At 43.5% G+C, this 16,986-nt stretch overlaps 2 protein-coding genes across 3 annotated transcripts; one reads left to right on the top strand and one right to left on the bottom strand.

The window, feature by feature from the left end:
* Nucleotides 1-984: 984 nt before the first annotated feature.
* LOC115060478 (bone morphogenetic protein 2) lies at nt 985-3,373 on the top strand. The gene is made up of 5 exons (XM_029528402.1): nt 985-1,267; nt 1,555-1,694; nt 1,954-2,070; nt 2,167-2,347; nt 2,958-3,373. Exons 1-5 carry the CDS (start codon nt 985-987, stop codon nt 3,371-3,373), a joined length of 1,137 nt encoding a protein of 378 aa, XP_029384262.1.
* A 1,204-nt stretch (nt 3,374-4,577) lies between these two features.
* On the bottom strand, nt 4,578-13,517 carry LOC115060321 (cardiac-enriched FHL2-interacting protein). 2 transcript variants are annotated; one of them, XM_029528208.1, is made up of 3 exons: nt 13,408-13,517; nt 13,194-13,304; nt 4,578-11,788 (listed from the first exon to the last, which is right to left on the bottom strand). In XM_029528208.1, the coding sequence occupies exon 3, from the start codon at nt 11,659-11,661 to the stop codon at nt 5,575-5,577; it is 6,087 nt and encodes a 2,028-aa protein (XP_029384068.1). In that variant the 5' UTR covers nt 11,662-11,788; nt 13,194-13,304; nt 13,408-13,517; the 3' UTR covers nt 4,578-5,574. The 2 variants fall into 2 exon arrangements, with proteins under 2 accessions (XP_029384068.1, XP_029384069.1); XM_029528209.1 differs by having other exon boundaries at nt 4,578-11,784.
* Between the last annotated feature and the right edge of the window lie 3,469 nt (nt 13,518-16,986).

The raw sequence follows: 16,986 nt of genomic DNA, 5'->3' as shown, positions 1-16,986 counted from the left end.
GGGATCATCATTCCCGTGGAATCGCCATGAATTTGATTAACAATTGGGGAGAGACTGGGCCATTGATCAGCTTGATGGTCTTGGGAATTTGATCCCCTTTGTGATGGTGATTGGAGATCATCCCGGATTCATCCTTATAGGAATAAACACAACGCTGATTTCGGTGTTAACTCTGAGTCACTCTCCAAACATTATGTGGGTGGGTGTGTGTACGCGCGCGCGTGGATGGTGAGGAGGAATCAAGCTGACCGGGCTGCGTTTTGTGGAAATGTGCGCATTAACAGTCGCTTCGCGTGCGTCACCGCTCGACTGTTTTCGTTTGCACTGTCGCAACTGGCCTCATACTGATAACACACGCCTGGGCCCGGAAACATGTGACGCGGAGCATCATAATGGAATAACTTTATTTTGATCTCCCCACCCCCCCAGCTATAATACCACTGTAATGTCATAGAAAAAGCCACAAATGATTAGATAAGATATATTCGGATTATTTAAGTTTTAAGTTTTTTTTATTTTTTTTATTTAAGTTTATTGAACTTATATTACTGCTTGCATATATTTTATATCTGTTCAACATCCTCCATCTTCACCATGTGGTCAGATGAGCTATAGAGCAATGTATAGTTTCCATGGTTACTGACAGAGAGTTTTATCATTATTGAAATGATCTTTTGTTGCAATTACATCTCAGAAACACCCACAATGTGTTTTCTCTCTGGTACGTCTGCCCCGCTACAACATGCTCAGACAAACTAAGGGGAGGTTATAGTAATTTATTTATTTATTATCTTTACAGCTGACTCTCGGGTCGTTTTCACCTTTCCTTTGTGTTTTTTTTCTCTCCACCACCATCAATCAGGGCCCAATCATCTCTATGGTGTTAGGTGAATACAGGGGGGCAGCCTGTCATCAAAGGCAGCCAGCTCGCCCTTATCACCCGCCGTCCCTACAGGTGCAGAGCTCAGTCCGCTCTCGCTAAAAATGACAGCAGGAGCTCCGAGTCTCTGCCTCTGCCTCTGCCTCGCCCTCCAGCTGAGATGCGTCGCCCTGCTCGCCGTCCCGCGGGACGTTTCGGACGCGGGCGAGGAGCCGGACGCGCAGTTCCACTTGAAGGATTCACCCCGAGGGCCCGCGGTGGCCCCTCGCAAGAAGGCTCCTCAGTTCATGTTGGATCTCTTTAACTCTGTGACGGTCACGGACGGGACCCCAAAAAGCCAGAAGGAGATCCTTGAGGGCAACATTGTGCGGAGCTTTGAGGATAAAGGTGAGCAAAAGCTTTGACGAGAGGATCGATCGAGAGATGCAAACCCCTCTGTGAGAAGGCACCCTGAAATTTTAAAAATATGGTTAATTGAATTATTTAGGGGTCAAACCTTTTTTTTTTTTTCTATAGTGGCTGTGAATGCCGGGAAATCGGAACGCGTAAATGTTATCCGAGCGCGCAATTACGCGCAGCCACTGGCCTGTTTAACTGATAGACATGAAGACTTCATGTACTGATCATTTTTATCGTGTCACCAAAGATGTGTCTGGTATTTCCTCCGCCCGCAGGCCATGCTGGAGAGAGGTTTCACTTCTTCAACCTGTCGTCTTTCGGCAGAGAGGAGAGAATGATCAAGGCGGAGTTCCGTTGGTTCAGAAAGAAGCAAAAGTTTTACTTGGGAAAGACGCACCGGCCTCATTTCTACAAGGTAAAGAATCTCAGTGTGTTAAACTAGTTTTTTTTTTTTTTTTGTTTTGTTTTTTTTGTTTGTTTGTTTTGTTTATTTTATTTTTTTTATTTTTTTTTTGTTGTTGTTGTTCTGGGTTTCATTTTCATTCTCTGAGCAAAAAGGCAAAACAACAGCAATGACTGAAGATCTGCCTCATTGTTCTCAGCTGTGTTTTGGTGATTCATTTAAAAATGAGATAATTTAACCTGGATGTTGGTTGGTGGTGTGTCTGGTCTAGGTGGACGTGTACGAGGTGCTGGACAGCAGAGTGAAGCCTTGGCGAGGAAACCTCATCACATCCAGACTGGTGCCTCTCTTCACCCAGGGGTGGGAGGTCTTCAACATGACCCAGACGGTAACATTCTCGATATTTGTCTTTCGTGTGACACAACAGCAAAAGCTCTGAAATATTTCTGACGTATAACCCACTGGATCCTGTTTCGGATGTCAGGTGTCCAAGTGGATCGGTAACAGCCAGGAGAACAACGGCATCCTGGTGGTGAGCACTCTTCCCTCTGGTAGCTGGATGGAGTCCTTATACAAGCAGAACCCGGAGCCGACAGACACAAACTCCTACCTGGTGATATTCTCGGATGATGGGAGGACAGGAGCATCGAACCAGTCATACCTCGGTAAGGCTGCTTTCATCACAATGAATCGACATAATACATACATTTATATGACATATATACAACAGTGCTCACGTCGTGGCCGGTGGATTGGCACTGCTGGACTTTATTCGCACAAATATTTGCAGGATTCACTTCAAAACTACAGTACAGCTTATTAGTTAAGTTACATTTTGTCCACCAGGGAACACTGAACACAATTTATACATTGCACTGTGTTAACGTTCTAATGTCATCTCTCAGTTTTATTAATTTAGTTGTTTGATTGATTTTTGCTTTTTTACATCATTCACAAAGCTTTTTTTTTTATCTATGTGAATATGCTGTCAGGAAAAATTAACAAGCATGTTTCTATTTAGGAAAAGGGTGGAAAGCAATTCAGTCGCAGGATCAGCTCAAAACCTGTAAATTCTTTTGAATTTGACCAAATCCAGATTATACTCATCCATCAAATGCATCCTTGTTTAGTGTTTTAAAGGTTTTTAAAAGTTGAATTGTTTTTGAAGACAGTTAATTGAGCTCAATTATGAATATTTAAGATGCCAAAACAAACAAAAAAAGAAAAAATATGATAAACTTGTAACCCAGTGTGATCATTTTCTCCTTTTCTCAGGGCAAGCTCAGCCTGCAGCAGCAGCAGCTGAGGGCCACGAACAGCACGGCAGGAGGCGACGCGCATCTCCAGGTGTCTCACCCCAAGGCCAGCCCCAGTCCTGCCAGCGGGTTCCCCTCTTCGTCGACTTCGAGGAGATCGGCTGGTCGGGGTGGATCATCTCTCCCCGGGGATACAACGCCTACCACTGCAAAGGCTCCTGTCCTTTCCCGCTGGGGGGCAGCCTCAGGGCGACCAACCACGCCACGGTGCGCTCCATCATGCACGCACTCAAGCTCTCCAGCAATGAAGTGGGAGGGCCCTGCTGTGTGCCCGACAGACTCCAGTCCATCAGCTTGTTATACTTTGATGATGAAGAGAACGTGGTTTTGAAGCAGTACGACGACATGGTGGCATTAAGCTGCGGCTGCCACTGACTGGCTGTGCGCTCTACCACTGGGACAATGAAATGAAAACACTGTATTTTTGTGCATATGTTTAAATATTGTATTATTTTGAGATATAAAACAACTATTCCTCAATCGTTAATCAGCGGCCCCACTGTTTCATTGATAGTAAGCCAAAAATACGATATGATTTCAATGATCCTCAGATTAGACTCTGTGTTGAGTCACTGATCAGTACGGCTACAGATTGAGAGGAGGAGTTATGTAAATTCACAGATTAAGCCTCGTGTACCCAATTCAGGGCCTTCCAAAAGCCCCTTGGAATTGATTTACATTGCCTGCGGAGCAAGCAAGATCCTATTTAGCTATTCAACTTCCTGGGTTGTAAGTATTTGGATTTAAACATCCGGCCGCAATAAAATAATACTTCCCCATTTATTAATCTGTTGATTATGATGCTTATTTTAGCAACTTCATTGTTTGGACTTTGAAGTTTGATAAAATGGTGAATGATAGCCATCACCACCAACCCCACGCCCAAAGTAGTCTTTCAATGTTTGTTTGTTTTTTTTTTTCTCTGCCCGACCTCACCAAAACCCAAATATAGTGAGCTGACAAGTGTAGAAGTCTCTTGATTTGAGTTGATTAGATCGATTTTCAATATTTTGTTTACATCAACTCCGACCTCTGTGAAAGGCGTTAAGATTTAGTCGTCAGTAATCAATACTCTGCCAGCAGTTTATGAAAATGTAGCACAACGATTGAAGATGTGAACTAATTTTACGCCCTAAACAATCTAAATGTAGATTAGAAGAGCACTTTATTCAGGAAACACTCCAAATCTAAAGTGGGGCAACTACACAATGGATAGAGATAGAAGTAAGGTCGAGGCGCTCACAGACTTTGTCATCTTCTTCATTCCTGTGTATGTTGTCTGATATGACCAACAGATGGCAGGATGGTCTGGTTGAAAACAGACGAACTGTCCAAATTCCATTTCATTGCCCACCAACAAGTTTCATCTTCAAAAATATTTTGCTGTGATGCAATTGAACTTTTGAGTAACCAATTATACAAATTGTGGTCATCATAACTTAAAAAAAAAAAAAAAAAACAACAAGAGATTACATTTGTTTGAATGTTTGCTTTAAACAGTCAAGTAAAATCAGTAACACAACTCCAACTCAAGTCTGTAAAAACAGTTGATTTTTATTGGAATGGATCACAGACACAATACAGCCCTGCCTTATTCTAGTATAGAAAAATGCCAATGCAACTCACTTGCAAAGCCAATTCCTCTTTGCGACTTCTGCCGAGAAGCCAATTCAAGCTTTTTGACAGTATAAATGAACTTCGTGTTGTATCAAACATATTCATCTGATTGCAATTTCAACTTCAGCATGCAAAATATTCCAAAATTTTATTGTGCTGAAATCACTAATCAGTAAATAAACAGAATTATTTCAATTCTTTTTTTTTTTTTTCATGTATTTCCAATTATATCTTAAGTGACTGGAAACTGGTACAAACAAGAATCTCAAGGCAAACATATTCCACAAGTAATCAAACAAAAAGCCAAAATACCTGAAAAGTAGTAGAGACCTGAATATCGCTTTAGTTGAAAACAACAAATGCTGCATTTACAATAAATATTTCACATTTACATTCAAGCTTGCCCTCAGTTTAAATACATTATGTACATGGATCATCCATGTCCCCAAATTGCACATTATCTTTTCTCAAACCCACATTCAAAAAAAAAAGAACAGCGACTATCATTCATTCGTAAATTCATCATCATCTCCTCTCAGTTCACACTCAAATCAAACTCATTCCTCTTTTTACACACAATGGAGGCCTCATATGCTTCAGAGCGCCCACACAGCTCCTGTGTCTCATGAACGTTTAAGGCAAGTAAAGCAAAACAAGGATCAAATGTCTGCACTGAGAGAAATACTTTAACGGTGTTAAAAACCAAGCAGCTGTTGGTGATGTACTTCGCATTTCCGGATCCATTTTGTTTCTTTCAGTGTGTTTCATTTTGGTTTTTTTTTTTATCTCAGTTGCCATCTTGTACCAACATCAACAGTCAAATGCAGATGGAATAAGCACGCCTGCTTACTTAAATGTAGGAAATAAATAAGCAGAATATATTTGATTGCTTGAAACACATCTCCGGGGCGATACAACAGCACATGGGGTGGATTTTTCCTTTTGAACTTCAGGGCCCATCAGCTCGGACAGTCCAGCTCCTCGGTGCCAATGAACTCCCCTATCATTTGGTCGTGTTGACCGTAGACGGGCTCCAAATACGGATGCCCCTCCTTATTTTGCATCTGTCTTGACCTTTCCAAGCATCTCTTCTCAAACTCTTCTGGTTCCATGTGAGAAGCTTGGACTGTGGCCTTCTGGGCCATCGGCGACAGAGGCACTGGGACAAAACCGTGGTAAACGACCAGCGGTGGGGTCAAGACGTCTATGGGGGACGCCTGAGGAATTGCACCCTCTGGCGGTTTGACTGGAAGCTGCACGTAGCTTCCAGTTTCCGGATCGAAGAAGGTCTTTGTCTTCACTTGTACGGGCATGTCGACAAAGAAGTACTGCCCCGAGTCTGGATCCTGCAGGAGCTTGCGTTGGGTCATAGGGAAGGATTGCGTGACAATGGTGTGCTCAAGGCTGGACTGGCGGGAAAGCTGACTGGTGTGGCTTGACTGGCGGGATAAGGTGGAGGGGTGAGGTGCATCAATGCTGTGGCTCCTTCTCAGCGGGTTGTCTCTGCTCGCCTTGTCTCTGGCTCGGCCTCTCTGCTGGAGCTCGTCCATTATGGATTTTTCGATGCGCTGGGTCCTGGGATGGGACTTGTCGCCCTCTGAAGTGTCGGCACTAAGTCTGCGTTCCACTCTCTCTCCTAAACACCTATCGATGCTTTGCGAACGCTGGAGCGGCCTCTCGCCTACGTGAGCTTTGTACACAGGAACGGTACTGATCACTCTGTCCGTGCTGTAATGTCTTTTATGTGACCTGTTGCGAGTTTGCCTCTCACCGCTGCGGCCTTGCCTTTCCGTCGCCACGCTAGGTGGTGCTTCTTCTGTCTGGTTCTTGCCATCCTCAGAATCCCGGCTCTGTCTCCGGCTGTTGTGGTTCTTTTCCGCTCTCTCATGAAGGTGGTTTTCACCGGTGCGGCCTCTACTTTCATGGATCAGCAGCTCATTGCTGGGATGATTTTCACTCTGATGGTGACCACCTTGCTTTTCTTCTCTGCTCTTACTGCTCCTACTGCTGCTGCTGCCTTTTTGCTCCGATTTTTCACCTTTGTGTCTGTCAGTTCTGTGTTTGCTGCTGCTTTGAGACGATTTGTGAGGAGACTTCTGGGCCTCCTCCTTCTTTATTCTTCTATTTGTCAGCTTTATGGCTTTGAGAACAGCCTTCTCTGACTTGGGTAAGACAGCTGGCGGTTTGGGAAGCACCATTTGGTGTTCATTACCACTGCAGTTGGATCCCGAGTGCTCGCTGGGAACATTTGACGGTTCCCGTTCTGCCGGCACTCCCGCTTTCATTCCCATCTCGTCAGCTGTGTCAGCTGTGCTGGTTGTTAAGCTCTCCACGCCTTCAGATGATGGACTCACGCCAGAAAATCTGTCATCCTCCTGTGGGAGAGTGAGGAATTGTCCAACTTGGGGTTTCTTTAGGTTTTCGGATTGATTCTGTACGTTTAAAGGAGAGAGCAGCAGGGGAGGAGTATGTTTGGATAAAATCTCTTTTGGTTTAAAGATTTCTGCTGCAATTAAAGTGCCACTGTTGCTGATAGTTTCAGTAGCCGGTGGGAGCACTTCCTTTCTTGGATGCAGCTCCTCTTCTCCCCTTTCTGAACCACTCAGACTCCCTCTGGGTGACCACGGTTGTACAGTCTTCTTCAATTTAGCGCTGAAAGTGTTGTCTTTGACTTTAAATAAGGCAGGAATGCCCAAAGTTGGCGAAAAGGTGTTAGCAGGTGATAAGGTTGTCTGATTATTTTCATCAGCGGCTCCACTTTTGCCTGCAGTGGTATTTTCTCTTTCTTCGCTGTCATTGCTTGGCACTTCCTTTTCCTTCTCAGGAGATGTTATCGGTCTCTTTCCAACCTCTAGCTCAAATTCATGATCACTTAAAGAATAGTAGTCCACCTCAGTTTTGTCCAGATCCTTTTTCATGTTCCGTGAGACATTACATTCTTCATCGGCCTGCTCCACCTCTACCACCAAGTTCTCCAAAGAGTGGTAAACATTTGACTCGGTCTCAGTGTTCCTATGAAGTGCACTCTCCGCAGAGAAGTAGGAGGATTTAGAGGACAAGCTGGCTTGATCAGGTGGGCTCTGAGGGACGTTAACGCCATTTACCAGTAGTAAGGGTGATATTATGTTTCTGGGCTCTGTCTCTACATTTATTTCCTGAGTAGGTCCATTTATGTTGTCCGTTTCAGCTTCTGTCACAAGATTCTTAGTTATATTTTCATCTGTTTTGACTAAATTGTCTGGTCTTAAAGGTGCCTTTCGCTTTATCTTGCACGTTTCCTGGACCATAGCTTTACTGTTTTCACATGGGATGTCACTTATGCAGATTGCGTTTTTATTCAAGTTATTTATTGCATTTTCATCGCCCCTGAAATGTGCATTATCTGCCACATCCCGCTTCTCTCTGTCAGATGTGGTTTCAGTTCTTTGCAGCTGAATGTCTGCTTCCTGTTTTCCTGTGCTCCTCATCGCATTTAAGTGCACCTCACTGTTTTCATATTTCCCATCTTTGTTAAAAAGACCTCCAGCTGTTTCATCTACTTCTTTAGTGGCGCTTCCATCTGTTATATTGCCCCCCTTTTTGCTTCGAGGTGGGACTGGTGGTGCATCAAAGGTTTTGCTTTCAGTTTCATTAATCAGATTTCCTCCGCTGTCCTTGAATGCCTCATGTCTAAAATTGAACGCTGCTGACTCTTGGCTGCAATCATCATTTAGCGTGTCATCCACATGTTTAGCTGTTGTTTGCTTGTTCCTAAGCTTGTCCATGCCTGGTAGAGCTGTCCTACCACCTATCCTGTGAGGCTCACCAAGTCTGGGTTCAGTTTGGGATAGAATCTGCCTCATCTGATTGTGATCTCTCAAATCGCCTAACCTCTCTTTCAGCTCTCTCTGTTTTATTGCAGAAGTGACGCCGTTGTGCTTTTCGTTGCCCTCCATTATAGCCTGTTTACATTGCTGTGCCCTCGTTGCGTAACTTTGATCGCCGGCGTTCTCATCTAATGCCGGATTTGCATCCTGCTCTGTCACTGTATTCCTTCTTTTCTCCCTCTCTGAGATGATCTCTTCAAGTGCCATTTTGGCTTTGTCATAGTTGTCATTTATAAGTGCTTTGTTTACTCTGACATTACCGTCTAGTTTTGTGAAAACGCCCTGCTTTGACTGTTCCTTTTCTATCTTTGTAAACAGTTCTCTCTTAGCCGATGTGTTTCCTCTCATAGACATCATTCCCTTCTTTATACTCCGAAGCTCCCGTGAAATCAAATCAGTGTTAGCCCTGGCCTCCTCGTCTATGTTAATAACCCCCAGTTTGTTCATCGCATTCTCAAGAGTACGGTCACCAAAGCTGGTCCTCTCCAACTCTTTCAAAGCAGGTAAATCATTCACTATATTGTCATTATCTTTTATTTCTCTGACTGACATTGTCTCCTCACCCACCTCCGTTCTCATATTCACTTTCAGGTTACCTTCCTCACATTCCTCTCTTGGTTCATCATCTGTCACTGCATATCTCTGATGTTTTATATAATGGTTCTGTCGGGCCGAGAATATACGCTTGCTCTTCCCTTCTTTTGAGACGGATTCGTTTTCTAAATCTAGTTTAGCATCCCTGGACTCGACATTAGTGGATTCATCTGGATTATATATTTGCTGTTTGTCAAGAGAAAATTCAATGTCAGCTTTGGCAAAGTTTCTCTTGGGAACTGGGGGAGGCTCTTTCTTGACAGCACAAGTTTTAGCAACCGGCGTTGACTCAGTCTCTCTTTTGCTATTAAACGTTTCCATTGACTTGGTCACCTCAGCTGTTTCTTTATCATTTATTTCCTCTATTTTTAAAATTGGATTCTCTCTGCTCTCTGACTGAGCGTCAGATAGAGCTTTAGTTTTTGCTGCATTAATTGCCTCCCTCGCCGCTCGGATCACATCCATTGTGCTCATAGTCTGACCACTATCTTTTTGTTTAGAGGCAGATTGCACTCCTGATACGTTTTCCTTTGTGGATTTCCCTGGCCGTTTTGCTTTGTCTGATAAATTCGAATGTCTCTCCCCGACGAATATATTTGACGACAACCTCTCATTCTCAATTGCGTGCAGTGAAGTTGGGGGTGAACCATCTTTGTTGCTGGTTAAAGTACGTGGTGAAAGCCCTGTGTTTGTTGGCCGAGGTTTTGGGGAGATATCTTTGTTCAGTGTTAGTGGGGAAAGTTCATTTGTCTCAGTTGGTCGGTCTACGTGCACAGGACCACCGTTGCTCAGAGGGACTTGAAGATATTTCATATCGCTGTCAACAGGACTGGCTTTCTTGTACAAATTCAAAGATGGATAGTTTTGCCTTTTAGCCAAGGGACTCTTATTCTTTTTGGAGTTAATGAAGGGAGATATGAGAGTATCCTCACCACCCGCAGCCTCCCTTTTGGTCTGCAGCAGATTAGATAACAAATAATCATCTGATAGTGGCGTGCCAGTATCCTGCTTTGTAAACGCAGCCACTGGGGTATCAACAGAGTCCTGATTAGGACTGCAAACTGTTAGAGCATCTTTGAAAATGGCAGGAGTGCTTAGACCTGACGCATTGCTCTCAGAGCCAGCCTGTGAATCTTTGAAATGATCTGACTGCGGAGAATGGATGTCACACTCTGGCAATTCTAAAGTTTTGAAATTCGGTGGACTGTAACGGCTTTTAACCCTTTTCCTGTTATCTTTAAGGTTGAAGAGGATGCTGGAAGCAAGCGATTTGTAACTGTCCCGCTTCACTGGAGGTTCAGGGGTCACTTTGGTCTCAGAGAGTGGTCTGAGTGGAAAGTCAAGAGCAGAGGGTGAGAGGACTCCTTGGAGGATTTCTGATGTTTCTGTTGGTTGTCTGGAGGGAATGAGGGGAGTCATCAGCTGGCAGATACTGAATGGAGTAGAGGCCAAAGAACTGACTTCTTCAATAGCTTTCACTTCCACAGACCTGGCTTCCTTTTTAACTGACAAAAGACTTTCTTCCACAATCTTTGAATAATTTTCCTGACTCTGTATCCCGGGCTGATTGACTGGAACAGCACTTGTTGTCCGGGACCTATTGCGCCTCCAGGGGGCAGCAACAGCCTCCCCTCCATCCGACGAGCTTTTCTTCTCAGCTGGAGTGGCTGAGGGCTTTGGCAGGAGCTTCGGTGGAGGAGGGGGAGGCATGGGTTTCGGAGCAGTTGGAGGAGGGGGCTCCACTTTCTGGCATGACTGTGTCTCCTCTGTGTGTAGAGTCTCTTTTCTGTGCGCCTCTGTCAGCTCCTTGTAAAACGGCAGGTCATACCATTTAGGGATATTATCTGTGGGGAGAATGGACGTGACGGTCTCCTCTTGGCTGAAAGGGAATCGGTTAAAATCTCTCCATGTTTGAAAAGGGCTAAACTCACTATGGAGAAAAAAGTTTTTGATGTTAAGTTTCCTTAATTTAACGGTGGACTTCCCATTTTTTATCTTTGAGGATTTCCCTGAGGGAAGGGCGCCGTCTTTGCCAGTTTTGTTTGACGAGTGACGTCGATGATTGTTGTAATGTCCATCTGTGAGATTGGTGTGATAACCAGAGGAGAACTCCGATAGCTCTCTTTGGATGCTGCGAAGTGCCGATTTATCCCAAGATTCCCCATTAGAGTCCGCCATGCCTCCATTTTTGATTAACATCCCCTCACAGCTTTGCTCTGTGGCACTTAGAGCCTTGAGGAACGACGACATGTGGGATATTTTCTTCTGTTGCTGCTGTTGCCATGGCTGGGCATGGTTTTTGTCATTTTTGTTTTGTCCTTGCTTTTTAGAGTCCTTACGATGAGTCTTTTTGTGGGGATCCCCCACCAACGGTTTGTGGCAGCTGAAAGGTGAGTATCCATACAAGAACTCGTCATTGTAAACCGCGTCATCTCCAACGCAGAGACTTCGGAAGGCTCGATCTGTGAGAATGCTGACCTCCCGATCCGTCTCATCCATAAACAAGTCGGTGAAGCCATTGGGGAAACGATGGTGGAGCATGCTCCCCGTCCGATGGCCCACGTGTCGCTTTTCCACACAGCTCATGATGTGAACCAATCTCTTTCTGTTTTGAGCATCACCTGTCTTGCTTCTGCCACTTGCACCGCAGCTCCGTGGGTCCCTTGGCTTTCTTCCTGCTCAAGTCGATGTCAGGATGGGATACGCAAGCTTCCTAAAAGAAAATGACAGCGTTTAAAGGTTGTGATTTTTAACTTATCTGCACTTTTTAATGAATGATAATCTGAACATTTGTAAAAGGTAATTTTACTGATTTGTGATTACTATAAATGGTTTGAACTGGAGCTCCGCTGATGACCTCCATACACAGGACTTGTGCTGGCTTCAGCCATGCTCTCGCTATGCAGGCAGCAGACAAACACTTCATACCATGCACTTGGTTATTTTTAACACTGTAAGTTGTGAGCACTAAGCTTACTGTTTGTAGCCATGAGAACAACCGCTGCTCCATATATAGGCACAATATTAGGAAAGACAAATTTTTCCGTCGTGCACGTCAAAAGAAAGCCCCACATTTCACCTCAAACGCCCTTAAATGTAATCAGAGCTTCTTCTTTGTTTTTGTTTTTTTTTCCCCATAGAATAATTTCAGATAGTAAAATAACTGATAGCCGGTAACTCGGTATACAGGCAGCTAATCTGCAAAAGCTGTTGACCCGTATGCACGTCTGAGGGTTCACACCAGAGTGCAGGAAATGCAAGTAAATCATCACATCATTCACTGTGCGCCTCAGCACCAGCTGCTCTACTGTAGCTTACTTTAGGTATCTGGGTGAGGTCTTAGAATAGCTCATTAACCCATTTATATGCGCTGACCTGGGAGCACAGCTACTGGCATATAACTCAGCTCTTCATGTAGCCACACAACCACGACTCCCCTTATAAGCAGAGGGAGTCAATTGAGACACATATAAATTTAGACATTTGATGATTCAGTGGTGTGTTTGATAATATGTGCGAATAACGACGATTTGGTTTGCTAGGCAAGCACTCCTCTCTGCACCTGCCACTGACGACGCGAAGAAAAACAAACAACCAAAGCTAGAATAATCATAACAATTGCTGTCATATTGTCACGTCAATAATTATTACTATCGCCAAAGAGCTAAAAGTGTGAGATCCTAGTGACACTGTATGTTGAGGTTAATTTACAGTAAGCTTTTGCTTTCCAATAGACTTTGGATGCCAACCATCTTCCAGCTATCATAACGCCAGATCAGTTAGCAACCACGGTACTTTCCCAGCATCTGTTCGTATATTTATACCCAAGGAATGAAGTACCCCAGTTAAACATACTGTATAAAGGCTCGATCAATGGAATGTCACTTTTTTTGTTTGTTTTTTTTTTTGTTTTTTTTTTCATTATCATTCACAAATGTGCGTGTAAATGCTAAAAACAATATGACTCTGGTTGTGCAGTTTGACACCTATAATTTGAGATAAACATTTCGGTTCCAGGTCTGTTTGAACATCAGCATTTGAGCGCCATATTAAAATTTTATCTTATGGTAGTTGCGCCAGCCATCAACACTTTTCATGCCATTATAGTCACACCTCACCTTGGTGATGAGTCTGTCGCGCTGAGTGGAAGCATCTTATCTTGACTCTGGTATCAAACACAAATCCTCAACATAGAAAACCCAAGAATCCAGTGCCGTGTGTATTCCCTGCTGCAAATAAAGTGAAGTTAGTTGTTGTCACTCGTGGTACGCAAACCTTTTTTTTTTTTTTTTCTGATGAAGTTGAAGAAACAAAGAAAAAAAAAAAACTTACCAAAGCGAGTCAGGTCCTAAGATCCATGTTCAAACACTGGTGTGGTCAGGCTCCTGAAAGGGAGATCAGGAGATCAAAATAGACGCACAAATCGGTGTGGCCAAACTGAGCAGCAACAGAGTACGCAGCTAGTGAGCCCACATTGGAATAACCAGTGGGTGTCGAGTGGCAGGGCAAGGCAGAGCATGAAATGGACACTGTCATTGGTTATTTTTGTATCCAAGCAGTGAGGGCTGATAGGTTCCCACATGGGCCCTTCAGTGTTTAGTGTTGGCCACCTTTGATGACAAAGGGCCTTCATGTGAGCGGCGAAGGGTTATCGATCAGTCGATTCTTGGTGCTGACAATGAATCAGGTCTGTGGGGAGGGTGCTTACCTGTTTGCCACAAATTGTGGGACAAAATGTAACTACGAACTCGCTTTTCCTTTGTCCCCCAGGGAAACAAGCTCTCTGTTATAGCCCATTGCATCACGCTTCTCCAAATTCGTATGACAGTCTCTGATTCCATTAAGCTGCTTCAGCTCCCTTTCTGAGGCTTTGTTGTGATTGTGGTGTGTGACTGAGGCGTCCAGTTTTAGGGTCAGATGCAGCTGTCGCTGCTGTGAGATTGAACGAGGGGGGCATTTTGTTGACTTCTTAGCCTTTGTGAGTAACAGGAAGTCGACTGGATGAGGTCACATGCGAAGGATGACCTATGGGATTCCATAAAAGGAGAAAGTGGGGAGTTTGAGAAATAGTGAGTCTAGTTGTTTTTTGAGGTTACGACAGCTTTGTATCTTGTAAATGATATTAAATAGAGTCAGTCTGAGCTCACAGACTTAGCTAATTAAACCGCTGCTAATTCTAATCTTGAGTATTTTATAGCTATTTTATTATATAGGTTTTTTTAATTGTACATAGTATGAATATATTTGAAGAGGATGTCACTGGAAGAATTTCTTTCAAGCACTAAGCACTAATAATATGATAACAATAATAACAACAATAATAATAATAATAATAATAATAATAATAATAATAATAATAATAAGCTTTATTTATTTAGCACCCTTCAAAAAATATATTTACAAAGTGCTTCACAAACGTAAAAACAAATCCACAATTCAATTACAGTAAAGTCAAGAAATACATAAAGTCAGTGAATATATTAATGTAATGAACAAATATAAACGCACAGGTCAGAAAAAAATCTAGTTGTTAAACGCTGACATTTTTTGAGGTAGCTTGTTTGATGTTCACCGGTAGTGTGCACCATAGTCGAGGAGCCCTTGTCCCCTCTGTCTCGCTAAATCAAGGTTTCGTCCGAGCCCCTCCGTCTCCCCAACAACAACTCCATGACTCCCTGGCCCCAGCATCCACAGAGCTGTGCTCCATCAAGGTGCCATATTTAAGCCTAGTCTATTTCTGTCATGTTGTATTTCATAAGGTAACAGCCTGCTTTGCAGCTGACTGCAGCGCCCACACTTCAGCTGAGCAGTCAAAGGCACGTGTTACTTGACTAGGTAACTTTAGCGAGCAACAAGCTAAAATCAAATCAAACATGTTTCTACTGAATGCACAAAAGTACATGCACACACATGCACGTGCCATTCAGAATTGTGGGAATAAGGGGAAAGACGTCCTTCGTGAGCTATGGACATAAACATTTCCCACAAATCATTTTGACTTGGTTTCTTGCGTAACGAAACAGGATTATTGTTGATATTGTGCGTGAAAAGCACCGGCATTGTTGCCAGGTGAAAGACTTACTTGCTCAGCGTTGTCAGAATATCATGTTGTGAGCAGAGACATTGCATGTGGGAGCTTGTCTGTCCCAGAATAAGGCCTCGTGTGGCTCTGCAGCCCCCCTTCACCTCAACTGTTTTTCTCACCTTTCTCTGTTGGACAAGAGGATATTTTGAGCCTGTGTCTTCAGAGAGGAGAGACTTAGCAAAAATACAGGAATCTAAAATCCTTTTGTTTTGTTTGTTTCCGTTTGTTTGTTTTTTTTGTTTTGTTTTTTTTTTTTGTGCAATTACTTGGAGTGGCGTTTGCATCAACAGCTGTTTACTTTCCTGTCCGGAAGCAACGCTGGAAGCTCAGTTTGAAACTTCTTTGTTTTAAGAAGGAGAAAGCAACACCAGCATTTGCTCTCTTGTGGCTCCTGACTGACTCCGTGTTGTATGCTATGTAAAAGCAGCAATGGCTAAAGCTGAGCATTCAATCGTTCTACCACTTATCCATTTCCAGGTCACTGGGGGTGCTGGAGCCGATCCCAGCTCATTGGGCGAGGGCGGGGTCACCCTGCTTCTTCGTCGTGTTTCTTTAATAACACAGAAGAGACAGTCTGTGCTCGTATGTGGCAGTTACGGCACAAATAACTCATTTCTGCTGTGGCCTCTAAATACTTGCTTTCTTCAAAGACAGACATCACTGAGCCTTGCAGACAGACACCAAGGAATGAAGACCAGTCCGGCAGAGACAGGATCTGAGTTTTGTTTGTGCCATTATGATGGACACCCACATGTGTTTTGGTTGTTGGCTGTGAGGAGCTTTCAAGCTGTCTGACTCATGCTCCTTTGTGCCCACTGTGAACTGGAACAGAGAGGAAGGAGGGGGGAGTAACTGGCCTCAGGGGCTGACAGACTAGTAAACCTGGGTATGGACCAGATCATTTGTTGATGCAAATGTGACGATTAAGTGGAAAGTTTAGTCTTTTTTGTTGCAAATCGCGTAGTTTTGGTTTTCTTGGGTTTTGTTTTTTTTTCACATGGCTCATAGCAAAACATTTCATGATCTTTTCCTGTGCGCGGTCAAATCAAAGTGTAAAATGGGCCACAGCAAAAATGAAAGTGTTACGCACACTTTAAGCCGTTTTCGGGAACGTTTTTATCTATGACGTCTAAGAAACATATTTTCATTTACAAACACCGGCAGTTTCAACATGACAACGTGTAGTAATGACGAGATTGCAAGCGACTGACCAACCAGGCCGGATGAAAACATTATTAAAAAAAAAAAAAAAGGAAGGAGTCAAGCTGTCCAGGGATGAAAATCCACTCATGATGTCTGTCTTAAGTTCCAACTCTCTGAGTTGGATCCAGCCCAGTTTGAGTGCCGTCCTTGACCCATGATATTTTACTGGCTGTGATAAATCTGACTGGCGTGTCAGCTGTGGCCACATCTGGCTTACAAATCTTTCCACCTCTTTCCCGCATCTAACAATCCGTTTCAATGGATCAGTGCCAACCATTTAATGCGGCAGTAAACAGTCATGTGCATTTAAAATACAGGAGAGGCTGAACGGTTTTTTATACAGACACGAAACGTAAATGAAAAACCATTTCCTCAACAGTAAATGATATCATTGCAGATAGTTAAGTCCAATACTTCTAATTAGATTTATATATATGTATATATATTTAATGTTTAATGTTGATGCTATAGGATCAAAAATATAATCCAGGGCAACAGTCAGATGCCTAATCTTCTAACCAGCACAGCTCTGAAATTGCTCATTGTCAGGAAACCACATGTCATGACATACAAGATAAGACTAACAAAACCTCAAGAAGTCAAAGACACTTGAGAAACACAAA

Source organism: Echeneis naucrates, chromosome 19 (genome assembly GCF_900963305.1).
Source record: "Echeneis naucrates chromosome 19, fEcheNa1.1, whole genome shotgun sequence".
In the NCBI taxonomy this organism is placed as follows: Eukaryota; Metazoa; Chordata; class Actinopteri; order Carangiformes; family Echeneidae; genus Echeneis; species Echeneis naucrates.
Note: the sequence above shows the minus strand (reverse complement) of the source record. Positions and strands in the feature narration are given on the sequence as shown.

Bases quoted from the DNA above. Each gene is read 5' to 3' on its own strand.
- LOC115060478 (XM_029528402.1), top strand. From the start codon at position 985: ATGACAGCAGGAGCTCCGAGTCTCTGCCTCTGCCTCTGCCTCGCCCTC. The intron at 1,268-1,554 runs GTGAGCAAAAGC...CTCCGCCCGCAG, and splicing joins GCGGAGCTTTGAGGATAAAG to GCCATGCTGGAGAGAGGTTT. The intron at 2,348-2,957 runs GTAAGGCTGCTT...TCCTTTTCTCAG, and splicing joins ATCGAACCAGTCATACCTCG to GGCAAGCTCAGCCTGCAGCA.
- LOC115060321 (XM_029528208.1), bottom strand. From the start codon at position 11,661: ATGAGCTGTGTGGAAAAGCGACACGTGGGCCATCGGACGGGGAGCATG.